At 40.0% G+C, this 25,459-nt stretch overlaps 1 protein-coding gene across 12 annotated transcripts in view; it reads left to right on the plus strand.

The window, feature by feature from the left end:
* The window catches only part of DIP2C (disco interacting protein 2 homolog C), a 470,819-nt gene that overhangs the window by 304,800 nt on the left and 140,560 nt on the right, over nt 1-25,459 (plus strand). For all 12 annotated transcript variants that reach the window (XM_070501194.1, XM_044762232.2, XM_070501190.1 and 9 more), the window contains 5 exons: nt 2,788-2,922; nt 6,467-6,586; nt 7,713-7,910; nt 16,427-16,518; nt 23,122-23,232. In XM_070501194.1, the coding sequence (XP_070357295.1) occupies nt 2,788-2,922; nt 6,467-6,586; nt 7,713-7,910; nt 16,427-16,518; nt 23,122-23,232 (656 nt within the window). The remainder of the gene's footprint in view (nt 1-2,787; nt 2,923-6,466; nt 6,587-7,712; nt 7,911-16,426; nt 16,519-23,121; nt 23,233-25,459) is intronic.

A 25,459-nucleotide genomic window follows, 5' to 3' on the forward strand; every position in this document is an offset into this window, starting at 1 on the left:
AGTGGAAACATTGCAGTATTCCTGCCACCCAACACAAAGATTGATTGGCTTTCACCAGTGATGTGGCTATAGGGTAACTTAAACACAAGTAAATCTGAATAGAATCAGAATGCAGTGAACTCACATTTTAGCTGCTTTTGTTTTAGGTGGCTAATTTGAAAACTTGCTCATCATACATTAGTGTCTGTTGTATTTTCATCTGAAGTATGAGGCCCCAGTAAGTACTACTTAGATCATTTTGAAACATGAAATAGTCTATTTGGCCAAAGCACAGGTGGAGGTGGTGAAAACGATGAACACGGTGTCTGAAACATTAAAGAGGCCCTTGGAGCGATCCTCTCCCTCACTCTCAACCTTCCCCTCCCTCTCAACCTTCCCCTCCATGACCTGATAAAGCATCGTGACCTTGCTCACCTCCCTCTCACAGGCCCCCCTTTTCTGGGCTAAGATCCAAGAAGCTGCGCTTAAGGATATATTGTAGTTTGCTGGGCTGCCAGTACAAAATACCACAGGCTGGGGGCTTAAACAATAGGCGTTCGTTGCCCCTCAGTCCTGGAGGCTGGAATCTGAGAGCCAGTTGTGGGCAGGGCTGGTTCCTCCTGAGGCCTCTCTCCTCAGCATGTAGACAGACATCTTCTCCTGTGTCCTCACATGACCGTCCTTCTGTGTGTGTCTGTGTCCTAATGTCCTCCTCCCATAAGGAACCAGTCCTATTGGATTTGGCCCACCCAATGATTTCATTTTACCTTAATCACCTCTTTAAAGGCCCTTCTCCAAACAGTCACATTCTGAGGTCCTGGGGGTTAGGGCCCCAGCATGTGAATTTTGATGAGACACAGTTCAGTCCACAACAGGATGAATACTCTTGGAAAGGGAGACAAGAAATGGGGCACTCAGCTCTCTGCTGATGGCCTGTGTTTAGGGCTTTGGTACCACTTATCACGCTTTACAGAGATTCCAAGGGTTCAGACCCTGGATGAATAGTGGCTTATTGGGGCTGCCACTCGTGCCAGTGTTTATCTCACAGCACGCTGGCATCTAAAACCTCCCTTCAGCACATGTCTGTGCACCTAACAATAACAGTGCTTGAATGCTTGTGTGTATGTATCGACTTAATTCCCACTATAACCTTACAAGGTCAGTATTGTCATTATCACCTCCATTTTACAGAGAAGGAGACTAAAGCTTGGAAAGGTCCGTCACTGGTCCCAGGTGATCAACAATGAGCAGTGGACCTGGGAACCAAATTGGGGACTGTTGGTGGCCCCAGCCCTCAACCCCCGCTCCCCACGTACGTTTCCACACACGTGCTGAATCAGTGTGCCTGGACAAAAGGTCTCCCGAGAGTCTGGGCACATTGGGGTGAGTGGTCACCCTGGGTTGCTACACTTGAAACTTTCCCAGAATACAGGTTAATCTTCCTCAGCTGCAAGTCTCATTTCTTGTAGTGTCCCTTAATCTATGCAAGCTCTTCTGTATACGTACTGTGTACACACATATGCACTCACACATAAACCTCTGTATGCAGTCAAGCCTCACAATTGGCTGATTCCGTGCTTGTGAATCCACCTACTTGTTAAAATAACTTGTAACCCCAAATCAGTCCTATGACCTTCTCACAGTCATGTGAGGACATTCTCATGTTCCCAGCTGAGGTGGAACAGGGCTGCGCTCAGCCTTTGTGCTCCAGCTCAGGCTGTAAACAGTGTCCCTTATGTAATCTGCTCGGTGTCCTGTTTTTCCTCATTCTTGTGCTTTTGTTGGTGATTTCAGTGTTTAAGACGGCCCCATGTGTAGTGCTGAAGTCAGCAGCATCTGGAGGAGAGAGGCCTTCCGGAACCTGCTCTCCTTTCAACAGCACAAAGTAATGTGCTTGTGTCACATGGAACTATAGGATCTTGACAAGTTTCTATCTAATAAGGATTAACGAATCAAAGTTAATAGTATAAAACCCTTATCAGAACTTAGGATGTATAAAATGTCATTGATGCTTTCATTTGACATGCTGTCCTTAATGCCTTATTTAATAAATGCAGAAGTTGTGTTTTCCCATGTAACCATTTAAGTGCTTAACTGTATCATTAATGAAAGCCGTGGGCAAGGACTGCTGCAGGTCTCACTGTGCATGACATGGCACCCGGTACACACTAGATTGTAAACAGATGTATTTTGAATGACTGTTCAGTATTATTCATGCTAAAACAAATAATATACTAATACTTCTTGAATGCTCACCCTCTATCAAAAAATGTCCCAAGAACTTTATACATGTTAATTCATTTAACCTACCCTACAAGGAGGTAGCCATTATTATTCCCATTTGATAGATGAGGAGCCTGAGGCACAAAGAGGTTAAGACACTTCCCAAGACTTGAGGAATTTGCAGAGCTGAGATTCAAACCCCAGGCTCTCTGCCTCCAAAGCTTGAGCTCTTAACTGCCTTTCCTATGACAGACAGGAAAATTACTCTGATATGAACAGACACATAACTTACAATATCTCTTTTTCCATTGGCTGCTTGAAAATTACTTTAGTTAAAATGTCACAGTGCTTCATCAATGTGGCTCCTGTTATGATATTACGTCTGAAGTTTTATCTACCTTTGTTCCATTTTGAGCTGTATAAAGTATCTTAAAGACCATCTTTATGCTGAGATTTCTGTAGTAGACTTGGATTCAGGGTCATGGTCTCTTCTTAGGATGTGCAGTTTTTGAAACCCCATTGGTTACTTAGCCTTCAGAATAACTGTCATGATAACCAGAAAACTTGTAATTGGCTTCTTTACAGAAAATCACTCTGCACCTCCTGATGTAACCACTTACACCTCAGAACACTCAATACAAGTAGAAAGGCCGCAAGGCTCAACGACGTCACGGACAGCACCCAAGTATGGCAATGCTGAGCTCATGGAGACTGGTGATGGTATGTCTTCAGCAACTTCTTTCCTTCTTTGTAAATTCTAATTTCTACTAACTTGCCTTTCTGTGCCCATGATGGGATGTGTTTCTTCTAGATGCACAGTCAGCTCATTGAATCTCATATATCATGTTCTTCAGGAGCCACCCATAGAAGGTGGTATAGTCACAAGAATTGCAAATTATCTCCAAGTTGGCCAAGAGTTACTCCTTGTAGGAAAAAATGTCACGTTGTAGGAATTTAGTCATGAGAAGAAAAAGAAATTTTATAAGACTTGTGTTTTTACTAATGAATAATGAGTGTTGGTTCAGCAGTTAAGAAATTAGTGTCAAGTGTTTAGACCATCAGTGATTATTTAGAAGGGCAAGACGAAGTTCAATGTAAAACAAAATAATTGACAGATATGGGCTAGTGTGGTGCTTTAGACTTTGGAAGAAAGAGGGTCTTTTTTTTCTCCATATTGGAAAAAGTATTAGCGATTTGAAAAAATACAGCAGTAGGGGGTTATCTTTTATTCCTCGTATCTCCCATCTTGGTATGTTCTGATTACGGTGGCCATTTCTGTTACCCAATCTGAAGTAGCAGACTTGAACATGAACTTCATGCTTTATTCTGCTGTCTTTAAGTCTCAGTCCTTCGTTGGGTCATGAAAGTTAGAATAGAACCCGATGATGATATAAAATGTTATTTTCGTTGAAGATAGCCAGAGTAGCTTTGGTGTGCCATCCATCCCACTGTGCTCATGTCCCATTGTACCGTGTGATTTGGAGGCAGTGAGGAAGACCTAGACCCAGCCTCTAACAGGCAGCATGCACTTCATTATGGTCAGAGCCCAAAGTCACCGGGTTTCATGAGCTCTCCATTGGTACATTTGAGGTCACTCCAGTTTTAATAACTTTATTGTCTTTGAAGTCCATCATCTTCTCCTACTCCCCCAGTTAAGTAAGTATGTTGTCCATATGACTCCATATGAGTCACGTGTTGTCCAGGCCAGTGTTTCTCAGTGTGATAACCTCTCATATCAGAACCACCTGGGCTGCATCCCTGACCTAACACATCAGAAGCTCTGATCTGGGTCCTAGGATGATTCTTATAGGTTCTAAACTAAGCTGGAGAACCAGTAATCCTGTGGAATGATCTCCATCTGAACTAAATTAAGTGGAACTATTTGATGGGGAAATACTATGTTAAGATATTCTGAATTCTCGGTTGTATATTTTTACATGTTTTCAAAACTTTAAAATATTTAATATCTCAATTCTGAAAGTGCTTATAGACTATTGTAAAACTACCTACTAAAATGTTTTTTTATTTGATAGAAAAATTTCCTTGAATTCTGTCATTCCAAAAGCCGAGGTCTGTTTTTGTGATACCACACAATGGAAAAGGAGGACTCTGCCTCAGCCATTATGGGAAAGACCTGCCTCCAGGCCGTAGTTCTTCAGACTGAGAGCTGTAAACTTTCCAAACCCATAGTTACCAGGTGCCAGTTCTGAGCTCCTTTCAGCGACAATGAAGTTTGCCTGCAGGGGATATATTTGATCCTGTTAAGGATGTCAGCATGTTGGCACTCCTTTTGTTCATTAATTTGGGCTATTTATTTATTTTATTTGTGTGTGTATGAGGAAGATTACCCCTGAGCTAACATCTGTGGCAATCTTTCCCTGTTTTATGTGGGATGCTGCCACAGAATGGGTTGTGAGCGGTGCTATGTCTACGCGTGGGGTCCAAACCTGCAAACCCTGGGCTGCTGAAGCAGAGCGCATGAACTTAACCATTAGGCCACCAGGCAGGCCCCATGGTCTATTTATTTTAAAATTTTAAAACTTCATGCCTGGGGCTGGCCCAGTGGCACAGCTGTTAAGTTTGCACGTTCCACTTCTTGGCGGCCTGGGGTTTGCTGGTTCAGATCCCAGGTGCGGACATGGCACCACTTGGCACGCCATGCTGTGGTTGGCGTCCCACATATTAAAAAAAAGTAGAGGAAGATGGGCACGGATGTTAGCTCAGGGCCAGGCTTCCTCAGCAAAAAAGAGGAGGACTGGCAGTAGTTAGCTCAGGGCTAATCTACCTCAAAAAAATAAAAAATAAAAAAATAAAACTGATGTGGATTAAGGCTGCCCCAGCTAGAGAAGCTCGAGGTGACCTGGCCTACATGCCAAACTATATGACCCAGTGGACTTTTGTTATGGTATGAATTAGGACTGCCCCAGGGAGAGAAGCCCAGGGCATCCTCACCTACATGCCGATCTCTATGGCCAGATTCGTATCTAAAGTTACATGACCGCACAATAACCAGACCCCATCTGCACTGAAATCATTTAATGACTTTTTACATCCTCTTTTCTTTTCTCCAGTGAAAATAAGTCACGTACCCATGCCTTATAAAATTAGCCCTAACCCTCAACTCGGGGCAGCAGCAGGAGCTCTGACCGCCCGTGGGTCCTGTCCCCACGCACCAGCTCTGCCTGCCCATGGGTCCTGTCCCCATGCCAGCGGGGGCAGCAGCAGCTGCTCTGCCTGCCCATGGGCCCTGTCCCCATGCCAGCCGGGGCAGGAGAAGCGGCGGCAGCAGAAGCTCTGACTGCCCATGGGTCCTGTCCCCATGCTATTCCACACTATTCTCTAAATAAAAGAGCACTACTGCCACATCTTGAGAGTCTAAGAAATCTTTCTTTCGACTCCTCAGCTCACCGATCCCGCATCAAAACTTTATGCCTTTTTCAGTGATCAGTTAACTTAATCAGTTTTCAAAATGCTGTCGCATTCATTGTTGTAAGTAATAAATATATTATCATTAAATCGGATTTATTTTTCTCGACACGTGAAGTATATTCTAGTACTCTATGTTATATGAAAAAATGAATTTAGAGACTTGAAATTGCTGTGCTTCTAGATTGCATTGCCTGAGAGTTTACTCAAAGACAGGTAGGAAGGACCGGTGGTCCCCTGTGAGAGGGCAGGGCCTGCCACAGAGCTTGTGGAACCTGAGTCCTGCTTGCTTTCATCAGGAAGTGCGGGGCGGCAGCGCCAGACAATCACCTAGAGCCCAGACGCTACAGAGCAGCCAAATTCACTTCTCCAGCAGAATGTTGTTTTGGCCCCTGCAAGGCCAAGCACCAGTGGTCTCTGGGACTCAGGGAGGGTCTCGCTGCTTTGTCAGCTCTCTGACTCCTGTTGAGAGTGGAGAACCTGAGACAGTGTGACTGTTTTAGGAATTAGAGATGGGACCAAGCCTTCTCTGTGGTCCAGAGTCTTCCCGACATCACCAAACCAGGAGGACTCGTGAAGTGAAGGAGAATGATTTCTGCCGCTTCTTTACCCTCCTGTGGTTCCCTGCAGGGTCCCTGCACTGTGGCAGTCCACCCAGTGGAATATCTTCACTCTGCACATCGTCTCAGGTGACACTTTGAGGGATACTCAGTCTCAAGCGCATTCGCCTGCTTCTCACAGCCCTCACAATGGAGCCAGAGCGTCACAGCCGTGTTATGTGGCTGCTCATTCAGCTGTGATGTCCTGCAATCAGCTCATCTGTGCTTCTGTTTTTCAGGAGTGCCAGTAAGTAGCCGGGTATCAGCAAAAATTCAGCAGCTCGTCAACACCCTCAAGCGACCTAAACGACCGCCATTAAGGGAGTTCTTTGTTGATGACTTTGAAGAATTGTTAGAAGGTAAAAGAACCCTTTCCCATCCCCATTTGTTTCATTGTCCCTATGGTACCATAAACTACAATGATATTTTTTCTACAAAGGTATTTTACTTCTTAAGAGCAGTAATCTCTCCGCATTCAGTGGAAGACAGGAGTCTTATCTAGAGACTGTAGTTACTGCTCCCCAAGGTCCTTAAAGGTGCGCTGAGCACTGCGTGGTTGGATAGATTTCCAAACTGATTATTTGTTTATCGTCCTCAGCAGAATATGATTTTGGATTTTGTCCCATGAGCCAGGCCTCTTTCTAAGGGCTCCATCAAGTTTCAGAAATGCAAGTAAATTATAGAAAACCTTAGCTCATGGTGAGGCATTGCTCTCTGCATAAGCTTGTTGAGAGGAACGCAGAGGGCTCGTATAGAAGGCCTCGTTTTCCTCCACTCTCTACAAATTCAGGCACAGTGTCTTATCCTCTGAATGCTTGTGAGCCTTTTAACACAAACTACCTAAAAAAAAAATACTGCTTATTGTGTCAAACCCAAACTCTTTATTTCTGTTCTTTATACCACAAGTAAGATATAGCTGATTTTCTGGCCAGGAGGTAGAAATTGTCAACTATGAGAGAGAAACATTTCTAAAGAGTTGGGCAAATTGTATTTTATTATGAGGCATTTGTTTTTCTTTTGTTTTACTCAAGGAAATACGCTCTGTGCTAGTTATTCATAGTAGTTGTAGCAAATTTAAATTTGCATCTCACTATTTAAGGGCAAAATATAATTTAGCAAGATTCGAGCTCTTTGGAATCTGGAATTGCTAGTGTATGTCAGTAATTGATATTTTAAACAAAGACTCTAGGTGTGTTAAAATATATGGTTTTACTTGTCCTCAGTTTATAATGCACTCAGGTCGCCCTAAGTTACCCATCCCTATTACTGCCTTGGAAATTATAAGAATTCAGTGCTTCCATTCCATCCATGAGGCCAGTATGTAGGTCATGGCCCTGATTCCAGAAGAGCGTGTGTGCATGTTTTCTGTCTGTTAATAAATTTATACCTTAAGTCTAAGTCTCCTGGCTTCTATAAGAAGAAAAAAGTGATCGTACTAACATGGATGTATTTTTCTTGAAAACTTTTGTATTCAAATGTACTTAGTTCAACAACCAGATCCAAACCAGCCAAAGCCAGAGGGAGCCCAGATGTTGGCAATGCGAGGGGAGCAGCTGGGTGTGGTTACGAACTGGCCGCCGTCTCTAGAAGCCGCGTTACAGAGATGGGGGACCATCTCCCCAAAGGCCCCATGCTTGACCACAATGGACACGAACGGGAAGCCCCTGTACATCCTCACTTATGGTAATCCTAGAAGGGTACTCGCCTTTCATTTGCTTACGCACGCACTGCCCCTTTCAGGGTGGCTGATTTACACTTGTGCTGCCTTATGTTCTGGGTATGGAAATAACTAGAATCTGAAAAGAAATATTTTAGGAAAATTATTTGTTTTGAATATGAAAAGTTATTAATGTTTTTTGAGTAAAGTCCAGAAATGGATACCAAAATTAGTGATCATAACTCTAATAAGATGTTGGATTTTACCTCTTGGAATGTATGTCTGATACTCTTGTTGCTTTCAGGAAAGATTGGTAGTTAAAGAATGTATATCCAAACTCTTTGACATATATCACTCAGAAGAAACAAAGTCTGTTTCCAAAGTGCTTTTTCAGAAAGTAAGAGAAACAAGCTTTTCTCTAATTCTTCATTCAGTACAGTTAATGCAGTCTGTAAACTTTTGGAAATAGTTAACTGTACCAGAGAGATTCCTCTCTCTTTGTTCCATGGGTAAGGGGCTGTGGAGAAACCAGATTGTCGGTTATTTTCATACTATCTGCTGCAGCTTTGTGAAGAAACCAGCTTAATGACTAAAAGACCAGAATGGCTCATATTATATCTGGACATGTGTGGTTAGATTACCTTTTTTTCCTTTCAGTTTTGCATTTTATGCCAATAACTCTCCTCTGAATGCAGGTAGGAAAGAAATTGGTTTCTACATTAGCAATCGAGGTCAAAGGCCAGATGTTGTGTTAAATAATGTAGAGTCCAGCCCTATGGGGATGTGGGGCCCCAGGAGGCACCAGCCATAGACTCAGTTATTCTATGCATCTCATGGACAGAAATGGGATTTGAGTTTAGGAGCATATGATTTATAGCCTCGTTGTTTTTATGCCTTCGTTGGCTAATTCTAAGTGGATAAAGAGTATTTCACCTAAGATAAGGCATAAACTTGAATTTTTAAAAAAATTATGCTCTTGGAAATAGGTTGTATTCAGTCAAAAAGATAGAGACTTTCCTGTGTGACCCTCATCTCTTGCCAGATTCAGCCATGGAGCTGATTGTGTACTTGGAACTGCTGTTCCTAAGCTAATTCTTCCAGGGCTTACATGCCCACATGCAGGGAATTCTAGGACCCACCTGCATGCACAGGTGAGCGAAGCACTCGTCTGTCAGCCAACAAGCATTTGTTCTGGTGTCTGAAGCACCGACTGTGCACTGGCTCATTGCTGAGGCTTGGGCAATCAGAGAAGAGTGAGTCACGGTTCTCAGGGGCTGCTGATCTAGATTGGAAGTACAGCCCCCCTTCTGCTGTTGGAACGCAGGACAGAGTAGTGCTGACTTTCCCTTCTTGCAAGGTTAAGGTGAATTTGACGTGTAAGATACAGACCAAATGTTATCTATGAAAATGTAGAACGCACATGTCTGCACCAATGCATCTCAACTCCTGCTTTTAAATCATCTGTATTCTGTTGCATTTTAGTCATCTCTAGTTGGTATATGCTATGGGTCAAGCTTGGTTTTTACTTATTAAAGGAATAGAAAAAAGCAGTACATTTCCAAATGAAGGATTACAACTTATCAGGATGCAAAATCAAAATGTTGGCTAATGCGATGAAAACTATAGAAAAGTGCGTTCTATGTAGAAACACTAAAATAGGTGAACATGTTGCTAAGAAGATGCAGAGAAAAGTTCATTGAATGAGAATTGTTGTAATACGAAACAACTTGGTAAATTGAAGTACTAGACTATTACGGTATTGTAGTATACCTTCAACTCTAAAATTCAGCTTCCTGCAAAGTGCTAAGGTAGGAGAATTTCCCAGCTGAGAAATTTGGGATCTTTAATAGGAAGTACAGATGGCAAATGAAAGTTGTGAACAAACTTAGAAAAAAAGGTGGTTTTCCATTTACCAATACAAATAAAAAAGTATACTGAAGAGAACCCATGGCATTTCATAATCTTAAATTAATAAAAATAAATCATGCTATGCAGCTAATTTCCTTCTGTCATGTCTTACTTGCGGAAACCTCAGTCTCTTCCTCCTCCCCTCCCTCCCTGTCTTAGTGAGATTATCTGAAAGTTCATTTTGCCTTGTTGCAGTGTGCTTTTTCTACGAAGCAAATGCTCATCTTTTTCTTCTTTTTTTAGTGAGCTCTGATAGCCCTTCTTACCCACCTGCTTCCCTCCCTCCTCAGAGTTACACTCTGTACAAGTTGCTTATTCCTCACTCAAATCCAAGTAAAATTAAAATTAATATGTAATAAGGTAGTACTTACATCATTTATACACCTTTTTTCCTTCTACATGCACATGGCTGATTCAGAGTCTAAATATCTGTTTTCCCAGTTAAACTGTCTGTTTAACTTGCCTTAAATCTGGGGGAATTTCATGTCAAATATGCAATGCAGTCTTTTTAACTATTATTAACTATAGTTGCCATGCTGTACGTTACATCCCCATGTCTTATTTTATAGCTAGGAATTTGTACCTTTTGAGCCCTTCACCCACTCACCACCCCCGCCTCTGGCAACCACCAGTCTCTTCTGTATCTGTGAGCTTGGTTTTGGGGTTTTATTTAGATTCCACATATAAGTAAGATCATATGGAATTTGTCTTTCTTTGTCTGACTTGTTTCACTTAGCATAATGCCCTCAACGTCCATCCATGTTGTCACAGATGGCAAGATTTCATTCTTTTTTATGGCTGAATAGTGTTCCATTGTATATGTATATATACACCACATTTTCTTTATCCATTTGTCCGTCAATGGACGTTTAGGTTGCTTCCATATCTTGGCTATTGTAAATAATGTTGCAGTGTACATATATTTTTTTGAGTTAGTGTTTTCCTTTTATTCAGATAAATACCCAGAAGTAGAATTGCTGGATCATATGCCAGTTCTATTCTTAAATTTTTGAAGACCCTCCATACTGTTTTCCATAGTGGCTGCACCAATTTACATTCCCACCAGCAGTGCACAAGGGTCCCCTTTTCTCCGCATCCTCACCAGCATTTTATTTCTTGTCTTTCTGATAATAGCCATTCTAACAAGTGTGAGGCAATCTCTCTATGGTTTTGATTTGAATTTCCCTGATGATTAGTGATGTTGAGCATCTTTTCATATACCTATTGGCCATCCATATGTCTTTGGAAAAATGTTTATTCAGATCTGCCCATTATTTAATTGGATTGTTTGGTTTTTTGCTGTTGAGTCGTATGAGTTCTTTATATATTTTGGATATTAAGCCCTTATCAGATAGATGATTTGCAAATATTTTCTCCCATTCAGTAGGTTGCCATTTCATTTTGTTGATGGTTTCCTTTGCTGTGCAGAAGATTTTTAGTTTGATGTAGTCCCACTTGTTTATTTTTTCTTTTGTTGCTTTTGCTTTTGGTGTCAAATTCCAAAAGTCATTGCTAAGATCTATGTCAAAGAGCTTCTGGCCTATATTTTCTTCTAGAAGTTTTATGGTTTCAGGTGTTACATTCAAGTCTTTAATCCATTTTGAGTTAATTTTTGTGTATGGTGTAAGGTAGTGTGCATTGTTATTCTTCATGTGGCTGTCCAGTTTTCCCAGCACCATTTATTGACGAGACTGTCCTTTCCCCATTGTGTATTCTTGGCTCCTTTGTCATAAGATAATTGACTGTATATGCGTGGGTTTATTTCTGGGCTCTCTATTCTGCTCCATTAATTTATATGTCTGTTTTTATGCCAATACCATGCTATTTGTATTACTATAGCTTTGTTATATAGTTTGAAATGAGGATATATGATGCCTCCAGCTTTGTTTTTCTTTCTCAAGATCACTTTGGCTATTCACAGTCTTTGTGCTTCCATATAAATTTTAGGACCATTTGTTCTATTTCTGTGAAAAATGCCAGTGGAATTTTGGTAGGGATTGCATTGAATCTGTGGATGGATTTGGGTAATAGGGACATTTTAACAATATTAATTCTTTCAATTCCTGAGCACGGAATGTCTTTCCATTTGTTTGTGTCACCTTCAATTTCTTTCATCAATGTCTTATATTTTTCAGTGTAGAGGTTTTTCACCTCTTTGGTTAAATTTATTCTTAGGTATTTTATTCTTTATAACGCAGTTGTAAATGGAATTGTTTTCTTAATTTCTCTTTCTGTTAGTTCAATATTAGTGTATAGAAATGCAACAAATTTCTGTGTATTAATTTTATACCCTGCAACTTTACTGAACTCATTTATTAGTTCTAACAGTTTTTTGGTAGAGCCCTTAGGGTTTTCTATGTATGGTATCATGTCATCTACAAATAGTGACAGTTTTACTTTTTTCTTTCTGATTTGGATGCCTTTTATTTCCTTTTCTTGCCTAATCACTGTGGCTAGGACTTCCAAAACTATGTTGAATTATAGTAGCAAGAGTGGGCATTGTTGTCTTGTTTCTGATCTTAAAGGAAAAGCTTTCAGCTTTTCACCATTGAGTATGATGATAGCTGTGAGTCTGTCATGTATGGCCTTTATTATGTTGAGGTACATTCCCTCTGTACTCACTTTGTTGAGTTTTTTAATCATAAATGGATGTTAAATTTTGTCAACTGCTTTATCTGCATCTATTGAGATGATCATATGAATTTTACCCTTCATTTTGTTAATGGGGTGTATCGCATTGATTGATTGGCAGATGTTGAACCACTCTTGCATCTCTAGGATAAATCCTACTTGATCATGGTGTATGATTCTTTTAATGTATTGAATTCAGTTTACTAATATTTTTTTAAAGATTTTTACATCTATGTTCATCAGGGATTTGGCCTGTAATTTTCTTATCTTATGGTGCCCTTGTCTGTTTTTGGTATCAGGATAATGCTGTCCTTGTAAAATGAGTTTGGAAATGTTGCTTCCTCTTCTGTTTTTTGGAAGAGTTTGAGAAGGATTGGTATTAATTCTTCTTTGAATGTTTGGTACAATTCACCAGTGAAGCCATTTTGGTCCCAGACTTTTTTTTGTTGGGAGATTTTAAATTACTGATTCAATCTCCTTACTAGTAATTGGCCTATTTAGATTTTTTTTCATGATTCGGTTTTGGAAGGTTGTATGTTTCTAGGAATTTCTCCATTTCTTATAGGTTGTCCAATTTGTTGGTGTAAATTTTTCATAGTAGTCTCTTATGATCTTTTGTATTTCTGTGATCAGTTGTAATGTCTCTTTCATTTCTGATTTTATTTGATCCTTCTCTCTTTTTTTCTTGGTGAGTTAGCTAAAGGTTTGTCAATTCTGTTTATCTTTTTGAAGAACCAGCTCTTGGTTTCATTGATCATTTCTATTGTCTTTTTAGTCTCTATTTCATTTATTTCTGCTCTGATCTTTATTATTTCTTTCCTTCTACTAACTTTGGTCCTCATTTATTCTTTTACTACTTCCTTGAGGTGTAAAGTTAGGTTGTTCATTTGAGATTTTTCTTGTTTCTTGAGATAGGCGTTTATTGCTATGAACTTCCCTCTTAGAACTGCTTTTGCTGCATCCCATGCATTTTGGTATTTTGTAGTTCCATTTTCATTTGTCTCAAGATGTGTTTTTTACGTCTCTTTTGATTTTTAATTGACCCATTGGTTGTTCAGTAGCATGTTGTTTAGTCTGTGTATATTTGTGAATTTTCCAGTTTACTTATTGTAATTAATTTATAGTTTCGTAGCATTGTGGTCAGAAAAAATGCTTGATATGATTTCAGTCTTCTTAAATTTGTAAAGACTTGTTTTGTGGCCTAATTCTCCAGGACATCCTGGAGAATGTCTCTTGTGCACTTGAGAAGAATGTGTATTTTATTGCTTTTGGATAGAATGTTCTGTATGTATCTTAAGTCCGTCTATTCTAATGTGTCATTTAAGACTGGTATTTCCTTATTGATTTTCTGCAGGGAAAATCTATCCATTGATGTAGGTGGGCTATTAAATTCCCCTGCTTATATTGTATTGCTTCCTATTTCTCCTTTTAGGTCTGTTAATATTCGCATTATATATTTAGGTGCTCCCTTGTTGGGTGCATAAATATTTACAAATGTTATATCCTCTTGTTGAATTGATCTCTTTATCATTAGATAAGGCCCTTCTTTGTCTCTTATTGCATTCTTTGTTTTAAAGTCAATTTTGTCTAAGTATAGCTACCCCAAAAGAAACCTGGGGCATGCTTTTGGTGTTACATTTTACATCTTTTTATCTTGTGTATCCCTTAACTAATTATTGTAGTTACAATTATTTTTACTACTTTTGTCTTTTAGCCTTCATACTAGCTTTACAAGTGATTGACCTAGTACCTTTACTATATATTTGCTGTTTCCAGTGAGATTTATACTTTCTTATGTTTTCCTGTTAATAATTAGTACTCTTTCTTTTCAGCTTAAAGAAATCTGTTTAGCATTTCTTGTAAGGCCAGTTTAGATTTGCTTGTCTGGAAAACTTTTTCTTTCCTTCAATTTTGAATGGTGTCTTTGCTGGGTAGAGTATTCTTGTTGGGAAGTTTTTTTCTTCCTCCTCTATAAACTGGTCAAGAACTATTGTATCTCCTTTAGTTTAAATCAGCAACCTATTCTTTCTTTTTCTCTTTGAAAAATATCAAGTATAATTCTGGAATTTTGCCCAAAATGTGTTGCCCTTTTCAAACACTCTATTGTAAGCTGACTTTTATATGAATTTATGATGATATCAACTTTAATATTCCAAGGTGAAAATGAAGTTGAAACTTTAAAAAAATATAATGGTGCTAATTTTTATTGTAATTGATTTGTCTATTTACAACACATTGATTTTTTTCAATTACGATAAACTGATTGTAATTGTTTATTCAACTATAATAATTCCCTAATATTCACATTAAAAAGATCTAAAGGCACAACATATTTGTATTTTTTCTTTTTTTTTTTCTTTTTTTAGATTTTTTTATTTTTTTCCTTTTTCTCCCCAAAGCCCCCTGGTACATAGTTGTATATTCTCTGTTGTGGGTCCTTCTAGTTGCGGCATGTGAGACGCTGCCTCAGCATGGCTTGAGGAGCAGTGCCATGTCCGCACCCAGGATTTGAACCAACGAAACACCGGGCTGCCTGCAGTGGAGTGTGCGAACTTAACCACTTGGCCACGGGGCCAGCCCCTGTATTTTTTCTTTTTTTAGGAAAAAAATTTACTCACTGAGTTATTTCTAATGGCTACTGACTATTTTTTTTTGGGGGGGGGGGATGTAATCATCAAATAAAATACCAAATAATTGTAAGGGAGCCAGTCTTGAGGAGGAGTGAGCATGAATAAAATTTCATACCTAGTAATTACTCTAAATGCTCAAGAAGTATGCTAAACTGCATACTGTCCTAGGAATTAGAGGAATCACAGATAACAAAAACATTGTCTTCGTCCCCTAATCACTAAGAGGGAGATAAATTGATAAACCCTGTGGTGGGTAAACAGTAGTGACCCTATTTTGGGTTACTGCAAAGTCCAATATAAAATAAAACAAATTCAGATTTTTTTCATTCAAAATATGTGTTGTAAACAAAAAATTTTTTAATTTAGCTTTTACATTTAAAATACAAAAATGATTAAAACAGTGATTGCACTTATGGGAAACAGTTAAAATTGCTCAACTTTATTATACTACTGTTATATTAATATAACTTCTAACATCTTGACCACTCTGAGAGCTCATAGAAGATGAATTTGTAAGAGGCCCTTTATTTGCCCAAGAACTCATATTAGATTTAACAGTCGTTTTTATTCCATCTCAGACTATTTACTGTTGCCTGGGTAATGCTGAGGAAATGTTTGGCCCTGGGATGGAGGCTGGGACTTGAAATCTGCAAGCTCTTCAAAGCTGGTCATTTTTTTTCTAAAGTGTTTTGGGTTTTTTTAATCCTGTTTTTGATCATTTTTTCTGGCCTTTTAAACTTTAAAATAATTCAAAATTTTACCATAATCTTTATGTAAGTTCAAGGATTCCTCTCCAAAACCCTAAAACCCTGAGGTTAGGAAAATTTTAAGTTGAGAAACTTAGGACTTGGAGAGGGAGAAGGACCAGGCCCTGTAGAGACTGTCTGAGCTCTTTGTGTCCATGACAGTCACACAGAAAGACCTGTTCATAGAGTCGTATGACAGTCACGCAGAAAGACCTGTTCATAGAGTCGTATGACAGTCACGCAGAAAGACCTGTTCATAGAGTCGTATTGCAGGATGTCTGCAACACAAATCAGCAGTAATGCACTATTGCTGTGGTCCCTTGCTGCACTCCCTAGAAATCTTCGCCCACAACTTCTGTGATGATAGTTAAAACCTTCTATGGCTTTGCTGTAGGTACTTTGCACACTAAGAGTATTGGTATTAGTACCTTATTTCAGTATTCAGGCTTCTCAGATTTTATGAGTCAGGGTTGCTGGCTTTTCTCATCTTGATTCCAGGGACTCAGAATAACTTGAAGGCTTAAAATGAAAAAGTAAATACTGTCTCTGTAGTTTTGTGTGCACATATATACATAACTGAAAATGCATATGTCCAATTACTTGTGTCTTTATAATTTGTATTGTTAGGCAAACTGTGGACAAGAAGTATGAAGGTTGCTTACAACATTCTGCATAAATTAGGTACAAAGCAAGAGCCTATGGTGCGACCTGGAGATAGGGTAAGTGCAGTTTAAATTATTACGTATGCAAAACACATCGTCTTATGTGGAAAGATACCTACTGTCTTAAAGTTTCAGAGTTCAGTGTCTCCTATCACTATATTACTAAATAAGGCTTTCTTAACATCTACTGTGAACCAGGAGCAATTACGCAATGTCATTTAATCATCACAACAATTCAGTGAGCTAAACTATGGTATTTCTCCATCTTATCCATAAGGACACTTGAACTTGAGAGGTTAACTATCATATCAGATGAAGGCACATAGCTAGTAAGTAGTGTAACCAGCACTCATATCCATTTCTGTCAGACCCCAAAGCCTGTGTTTCTAACTGCTGTCATATATTGTCTCCTGGCTTGAAACATATTTGTGTCATCTACCTGAGCAGGCAGGACAATTATATTTAAAACTCTTTTCACATTTGTCAGTGAGACTGACAATCTTGGCAGCAAACTCCTGGTGTTACTCCTTTTCCAGTATTAAATTGCTTGATACAGATTGCTGTCTTTCATTAGAAAGCAAATTGTTATTCTTACTGCAATCTGGTAAGTCACAGAGGACAGATAGTAGTATTTCCATTTTAATGTTACACCCAGAGCAATTAACAGTCTTGTCCAGGCTTTACACTCTGATTTAGCCATGGGACTGGGTATAGAACCCAGTTTTCTTGCCTTCAGTGTAGTGCCTTTTTTCCATACACTTCCAATGCCTCAGATGCCCTAAGACTGGTTTATCCTACTGCACCCAAAGGACCCCCAATGAATTTTATAAAAACATCATTGTAGAGCACCATAAATCAACAAGAACACAAGCTGTGATTCCACTGAGCAAGATTATAAAGACCTGGGCCCATTACAGGGAATTTTTTAAAAGATTGCTGCAGCCCCAGGATTCTGTGGTAGTCTGGGATTCTTTCCCATTTTTTATTGAACGAGTTTGACTTCTAGCTTTTAAAAGTCAAGTGTAGGTCTCATACTTCCTGATTATAAAACGTGCTACAAAGCTGCAATAATCAGAACAGTGTGGTCTGACATAAAGAGAGACATAGACCAGTGGAATAGAGTAAGAGCCAAGAAATAAATCCTCACATATACAGTCAAATGACTTTCAGTAAGGGTGCTAAGACAGTAAATGGGGAAGGACACTTTATTCAACAAATGATGCTAGGAAAACTGGGTATCCACAAGCAAAAGAATGAAGTTGGACCTTCATCTAATACCATATACAAAAACTAACTAAAAATGAATCAAAAACCTTAACGTAAGAGCTGAAATTATAAAACTCTTAGAATAAAATATAGGGGAAAAGCTTCATGACATTGGATTTGGCAGTGACTTCTTGGATATGATGCCAGAAGCACAGACAACAAAAAAATTGATAAATTGGATTTCATCAAAATTAAAAACTTTTGTATACCAAAGAACACTATCGAGAGTGAAAAGACAACATACAGAATAGGAGAAAATATAGGCAAATCATACATCTGATAAGAGATTAGTATCCAGAATATATAGAGAATTACTGCAACTCAACAGCAACAACCAAAAAAATTTTTTTTTTAATTTTAAAAATTAAAGTTTAAAAAATGGGCAAAGTACTTGAATAGATACTTCTCCAGAGAGGATTTACAAATGACTGATCAGCACATGAAAAGATGCTTGACATCACTAATCTTAGGGGAGCATACTTCAAAACCACAATGAGATACCACTTCACACCCATTAGGATGGCTATTGTCAAAAAACGGAAAATAATAAGTGTTGACAAGAATCTGAAGAAATTGGAACCCTTGTGCACTGCTGGCAGGAATATACAATGGTGTAGCCACTTTGGAAAACAGTATGATGGTTCCTACAAAAATTAAACATAAAATTACCGTTTGATCCAGTAAATTTTACTTCAGTTTCAAAATAATTGAAAGCAGGGACTTGAACAGGTATTTCTATACCAATGTTCATGGCAGCGTTATTCACCAAAACCAAAAGGTGGATGCAACCCAAGTATCCATGGACAGATGAATGGATAAACAGAATGTGATATAAACACACAGTGGAATATTATTCAGCCTTAAAAAGGAAGGAAATTCTGACACATTGTAAAATATGGATGGACCTTGGGGACATTATGCTAAGTAAAATAAACCAGTCACAAAAGGACAAATATTGTATGGTTCCACTGTATTAGGTACTTGAGTAGTTAAATTCATAGAGACAGAAGAATGATGGTTACCAGGGGCTGGGAAAAGGGGATGAGGAGTTAGTGTTTAATGGAGATGGAATTTCAGTTTAGGAAGATGAAAAAGTTCTGGAGATGGATGGTGGTTATGGTTGTACAACAATGTGAATGTACTTAATGCCACAGAGCTGTACACTTGAAAATAGTTGAGATGGTAAACTTTGTTATGTATATTTTATCACAATAAAAAAAGTCAGTTGTAGTCTATCTCCCTTATCTATAATTTAATAGTCTTAATAGTTACTTAAAAAATTCTTTCATAGTATGGCCTCCAGATTCTTGAAGTTCCCCTACAATACCAATTACAAAGTAAACCACCTGTCTTCAGCTGAGATATCAGTAGGAATGTGGGGGGCACAGCTTTCATAGAATAAAATATGTAAAGAGATGGTTTTGGCAGGGGCTGGTTTGAATTGTGTGAGGCGACTACTTTTCTATATTATTCCGTGAAAAAATTATTCATGCGGCTAGCATCTGGCATGTGTGTATAAATACTTATTAAATAAGCATACGTGACTGTAGTATTCAGTTGATAGTAACCTCCTGTTGCAATAAACAGGATTCATTACCTCTTTGAAAACTGTGTTTCAATAAAACGTAATTTTCCATAGAATAATGAACATTCAGTCCTTAGCATAAAAATTATAGACAATTTTCATGTGGGTAACCCTATTAATGCCCTTTGGGGGAGTACCTTCTTGGGCTTTGAAAAAGGCATTTATGTGCCTAAGCTGAATAGGGTTTCCTGATGGTGTAGGAGCTGTGGAAGATACACAGGTGCATCACATGTGAAGCCTGCCTTCAGGGAGCTTGCAGTATTAAAAAAATAAAGACACATTGATCATTAGCTTTTCTATAAATTAGAAAGTGATACAGGTCCCCAGAGTAGGTGGCGAGAGATATAGCTGACTGTTTGGGAAGGAGCTAGAGAGCTTTTTCATTTTGGGAGCATCTGGGATCTGAGAAGCCCTCTCAAGGAGAAAAAGTAAGCTGGTGAGCCCTTGGTCAGGTTCTAGGAAGATGTGGAAAGAGGCTCGGGGGGAAGTCTGTGGGGTGCAGAGGATGAATAAGCCAGGCCTGGCCAGTAGGGCTGGGTATAGGAAGAGCCATGGAGGAAGAAGACGGAGTCAGTTTAACAAGATTAAATCTGAGCAAAGGCTCAGGATGGGCTCTCGCCTCTTATTTGGTTGTGCTCTGTGGATAATGAGGGACAGTGAAATACAAAAGGAATACATAGAGAAATGAAGGAGACATTTGGGTTTATGGAAATGAAGCATCTGCATGCTTGTACAGTATTGCACTGGAATCACTATGGAGTCACTAGGAAATAGGACTTGTGACTGGTTCTGATCTAAAAGGAAAACCTAATGAGGACGAAGTAAGTATAGACTTCCTTCCTTAAAACAAATTGGAAAAGAAAATTTTTTCCAGCTTTGATTCTAAAAGAGGCTTAGATATTTGAATTTTTCTATCCATTACTTTTATACCGTTGACAGCATACTATAATGTACAATTTTATATTCTGCTTTTATTCACTTTACATTAATATAACATTGCATCCTGTTTTAACACAACTCTGCAAAGTGATATAAGATGGCATTATCAGCATGAACTTCAGTGAATTTTAAATCCTGGGTCCAGTTGATCTTCCTTTGAACAGAGCTGGGATGAGAACCAGACCCCAATCTCAGAAACAGGATTGACCATGTCTGGCTCTGGGAAACCACCTTCTTTCTCTCTGTTCTCTTGATGAGGATTTCTGCCTCAGAACATGTATTCCAGGAAGAATAACAAGTCAGCATTTAACTGGTCTTTCATGAATGGGCGTGACCATGAGTTTTGGATGGAACTTCAATGTCTTCTGCATTTTTACTGCTGTTTGATCGCTTACTCAAATGTCTTGGTCTACTTCAGGGAAAGAAGTTGTGTGGCAGTGGTACCCTTGCAAATACTACATTGAATATCGTTGCTTTGCCAGATCCAGATCTAAAAACAGAAGCTGTCAACTTTTAGCCCACCACTTAAAGGTGAAACACTGAGGATGCTGCAAACCTCAAATAGTTTTTTTTTTTTTTTTTGAGGAAGATTAGCCCTGAGCTAACTGCTGCCAATCCTCCTCTTTTTTCTGAGGAAGACTGGCCCTGAGCTAACATCCATGCCCATCTTCCTCTACTTTTTATGTGGGACGCCTACCACAGCATGGCTTGCCAAGCGGTGCCATGTCTGCACCCGGGATCCGAACCGGCGAACCCCAGGCTGCTGAAGCAGAACGTGTGCTCTTAACTGCTGCACCACCAGGCTGGCCCCTCAAATAGTTTTTTAAAATAATTGGTTGTGGTTCAGATGTGTAGACATACAAATAAATCCTTTTATTCCTCCTTGAAAGTCCTACTAATGTGGTAGCCTGGCATCTGACTGAGTGCTGCTGGGACAAAATAAAGACTAATATAATCAACAGTTATTTCACAGGGTTTCTCAAATAAAATTGCTCAGTAGTGCAGAATGGCTTTAACTGGCCTTACAGTGTCATTTCTCTCTCATGTAGCTGATTTTAGTAAACTGCAGGAATGCTGCATAGAAAGAAAATCTTCATATAATCTCAAATTTAATTTTGTTTCCACCAACTATCTTGTATTGCTAAATTGCCAACATAGCCAAATTTAAGATACAACCTGCTCCATTCTCAGCTGCCATCTGAATACTTGGATGCCAATCTGCTTATTTAGATATTGAGAGGGAGTGTCTTATCCAGCTGTTCATGACAAAATTTAATACCTTCTAGTTAGGACATTTTAAAGAAAAAATTGGTTAAATTCCTGAATGAGATACTGCACAAATGATATGTATATGGTCAGTCATGGGATTTATGTGCCTATGAATACACAACAAATTTAATTGTCTACCAGAAGGCGTAGCGCCAATGCCACAGCACACGTGAGAGGGGCTCATCCTAAGAGAGAAGCAGAGTTCTGCGGTGCACCGCGGAGAATCCAGAAGTAGGACTGTCTGTTACAGCTGCATGTCCTGAAGGAGGCTCTCCAAACCAAGGGAACAGCAAGGGTTACTCCAGGAGGAGCGTGGGCTAGCGGGAAAGCCAGCTGGATCCACGATAAATTAGCTACACTGCAGACACTGAAGTGAGCTCCAGTGAATTCAAATTGGATGAAATATTGGTTAAATAATAGGTGATAACGTAAAGGAAAGGTTTGATAAATTTACATAAAACATTAAATGTGCAAATAAAACATAAAATATTAGATCAAGAAGTGTTTGCATCAAATGTAAGTTAATATTATCAAATATATTTAAAATTCATCCAGATTTTAGGGGAGATGTCAAAACACCAACAGATAAATAGGCAACAAATGAAAACAGTTCATATGAGGAAGAATAACTATAAGCCATCTTGTGGAAAATTGTTCGTCATTAAGGTACCCTAAGGAATATCAGAAAACATATTTTTAAAATAATACTATCCATTATTTGGTTACTTGATGGTAATTTAAATTAACCTGACTTTTAGAACTCCATGATTATTCTACTCTTAGTTCCTCAGAACCTGTGCTGGGAGCTGGTGGACAGGGGAGCATGTGTCAATAGAAGTTCTTTGAAGCTCACCTGTGAGGACAGAAAGCCAAGACCCTGCAGGTGCACTGCCAACTGCCCTCCCCCACCCCCAGTGCTGAAAGTTAGTGCATCTCGGGTGGCTCACATTCACGGCTGCGTCCCCTGTGCCAGGTGTCACACTGAGCTCTTATCTGCCTTCTCCCATTTCATCTGTACCACATGCTAAGAAATAGGTTCTATGAGTATTCTTGTTTTTCAGATAAGAAAACTAAGGCTAGAGGGACAAGACTGTGCCCGAGATCCTGGAGCTAACAGTCACCCAGGATCTGAATAAGTCCTATGTGGTCCAGCTCCCAGCTGCCAGCCCTCATGGAGAAAGGAAGCACATAGCATTCAGTCCCAGTTGTGAAGACCACATGGAAAGACGAGGAAGTGTCTATGAAGCCATAAGAATAGTGAAAACCAGAACAGTGTGTACACTGTAGTTTTATCCATGTAAAAATACATGTCAATATGGAAGATAACGTGGGAAAAACAAGGATAGTTGTATTCTGTACAGTGTTACAGATGACTGGGTGATATGTGTGCCTTCCACATAAAATAGAGGAAAAGTACATGATGCTTATTAAAATGCATCTTACTAAAATGCATTTTTAAACAGGGCACCTGATTTTTGTCTGAGCGTCTGTTCTTTCTTAGAATGTGACCTGCTGTCTGTGGCAGGTTGCGTCCTCCCGTGGTATTTTAAAAGCTGACAGTGTCCTGTTAACAGCTGATCCCTCCCCCTGTGTCGGTCCAGGTGGCGCTGGTGTTCCCCAACAATGACCCTGCTGCCTCCATGGTGGCCTTCTACGGCTGCCTGCTTGCCGAAGTCGTTCCTGTGCCCATCGAAGTGCCACTCACGAGAAAGGTAAACAGCATGCCACCCACTCTGAATGTGCTGGAACCTTTCTGAGCGTGAGAGTGAGGTTACAGCAGCCGTAATTGGCAGAAGGGGATGTGTTCTTTCGTTGACTGTGCTTTATCCTGACAGGAGCCCTGAGTGGTGACCTGGCTGGTTCAGAGAGGGTCACTGTAGGCATGGGACACTGAAGGTCCGGGGCAGAGCAGAAGGAGAGCTGTGAGTCTCTGTAGCGGGGCCGGGGTTTCTCACCTGCACTTTGTCGGTCCTTCTGGGACCTGCCTGCCCACCATCTTAGGCATCCCAGGCTGTGACCTGCCAGTCGGCTCTGTCTTCCTCACTTCCTGGGCCCACTCAGACCCTTGTGTTATCACCCTGAACCTCAGGACCAGAAAGCCCTTCTCAGAAGAAAGGGCTGAGGTTCCCTTCTGGCCATCTCTCCATCAGAACATCTTCTGAGGAGAAACAGCACCAGGAGATGACTTTGCTTACATCTGTCTCAAGCCAGAAGCTGTGCATCGGGCCTCAGGCGCTGTGACTTTAGAGCATGACATTCGATGTCTTAGAAAACTTTGCTTATTTTTAGATAAAAGAATCCATTGGCTCAGGTGCAGTGGGAATGGGGTGAGATGTGCGCATAAGCATAGGTGATGAAGTGTGTGAATATTTCTTCTGTCTACAAGTTTTATGCCCACCAGACTTGTCCTAAAATAAAGGGCCTCACGAGACCCACATTTTCCAAATCCTGATTGTTGCTTAATGACCCTAACTAAACACTTGAGTCTCACATACATTTATTTATTCTCTGTTTTAACTCGTGAGGTGACAGGAGCAAGCTCATTTTTCCCTTGAGGAGTTCGTAGTAGGAGAAATGGTGTTCCTGCAGCAGTTTGGCCGGGGAGTGCAAAGGGGCACGAAAGGGACATCCACACAACAGTGCCAGAAAGGGCTGGAGCAGCCACAGAAGATCTGCAAAATGCATGTTGCCATCACCCTCGTGAGGTGGCTGAGCTGGTCTGTTGAGGCCAGCTCTCAGCAGAGCAGATCTGTGAGCCAGCAAAAGTTGGCTGAGCCAGAATTTCCCCTCCACCGATAGAGGCTCTGCCGTGGCACGAGTCTGATGGAGAAATAGCAAGGCCTTAGGACGAGGGGTCGAATTGTGCGTGTTCTGAATGTAACAGGACCAGAGCCAAACGTGCCCCATAGGCCATGGGAGTTGACCCAGCCAGGACGTGGCCCATCAGCACTCACATCCATGCCTGCTCCAGGAACAGCCCGACATCAAGGCTTAGAGGAGTCCCTCCTGCGAGAAGCATCATCTCGGGAGGCTTTCTCTCCTGTACCGATAGAATTGTCCTTTGCTTAGAATTCTAACACACAATCCATTTGTTTGCTTTAATCAAGATTTTTCAAATGTTGTGTTCAAGTGAAATATCTCTGGAAGGAGTAATATCAATGTCTTGTCACATTTTTACAACCTCATATGAATGGTCACAGCCCTTCCTCAGCAGCATGTTTTGCTGGAGGAAATCAGAGGGAGCAAGGAGACCCTGGGACCAGGAGTTGTGGGGAGGGAAACGGGGCTGCCCAAGGGTGAAAATCCACCCTGCTGAAGTATGTATGGGTGGAAGGTTGTGCCCATGTCTGGGATTCATTTTAAATCCAGTCTGTGTGCGTGTGTGTGTTTGGGGTAAGATATGAGACCAGATTTTTCAAACATTGATAATTCTTGAAGCTCAATGACGGTACATGGCATTTCTGTCTCCTTTTCTCTGTATGTTTGTGTATGCTTGGAAATTTTCATTACAAATAAAAAGTTAAAAATTAATTGGCAAAAAAATATGTATTAATGACAAGTTTGTCTTAGTATTGATAAGGAAAATTTCTTGTGTCAAATTTCTTTGATCCACCTGGTTACATGACCATAATAATCTTTAAACTTAGCAATCTGCAGCGTATTTTGTATTGACTCTGCAGAGTAATGCATCTGAAGTCCTTATCTCCATTATGTCTTTGCATTATTGTCTTACTCTGCCTCCTGAGAGCTAACAAACTATTAAGGCAGTGATTTGAGTAGGCAAGGAACAAAACTGGATAAATACCAGCTAGAAGTTGTGTGGCCACAAATCCAAAATGAGTTCATGAGAGGGACTTTCCATGAACTTACCTCACGTTTGTTAGAGAATCATTTTTATGGCTATGATTGACCCTTTCTGACAGAGAGCCTGGGATGGAT

This window comes from Equus asinus, chromosome 29 (assembly GCF_041296235.1).
Source record: "Equus asinus isolate D_3611 breed Donkey chromosome 29, EquAss-T2T_v2, whole genome shotgun sequence".
Classification (NCBI taxonomy): Eukaryota; Metazoa; Chordata; class Mammalia; order Perissodactyla; family Equidae; genus Equus; species Equus asinus.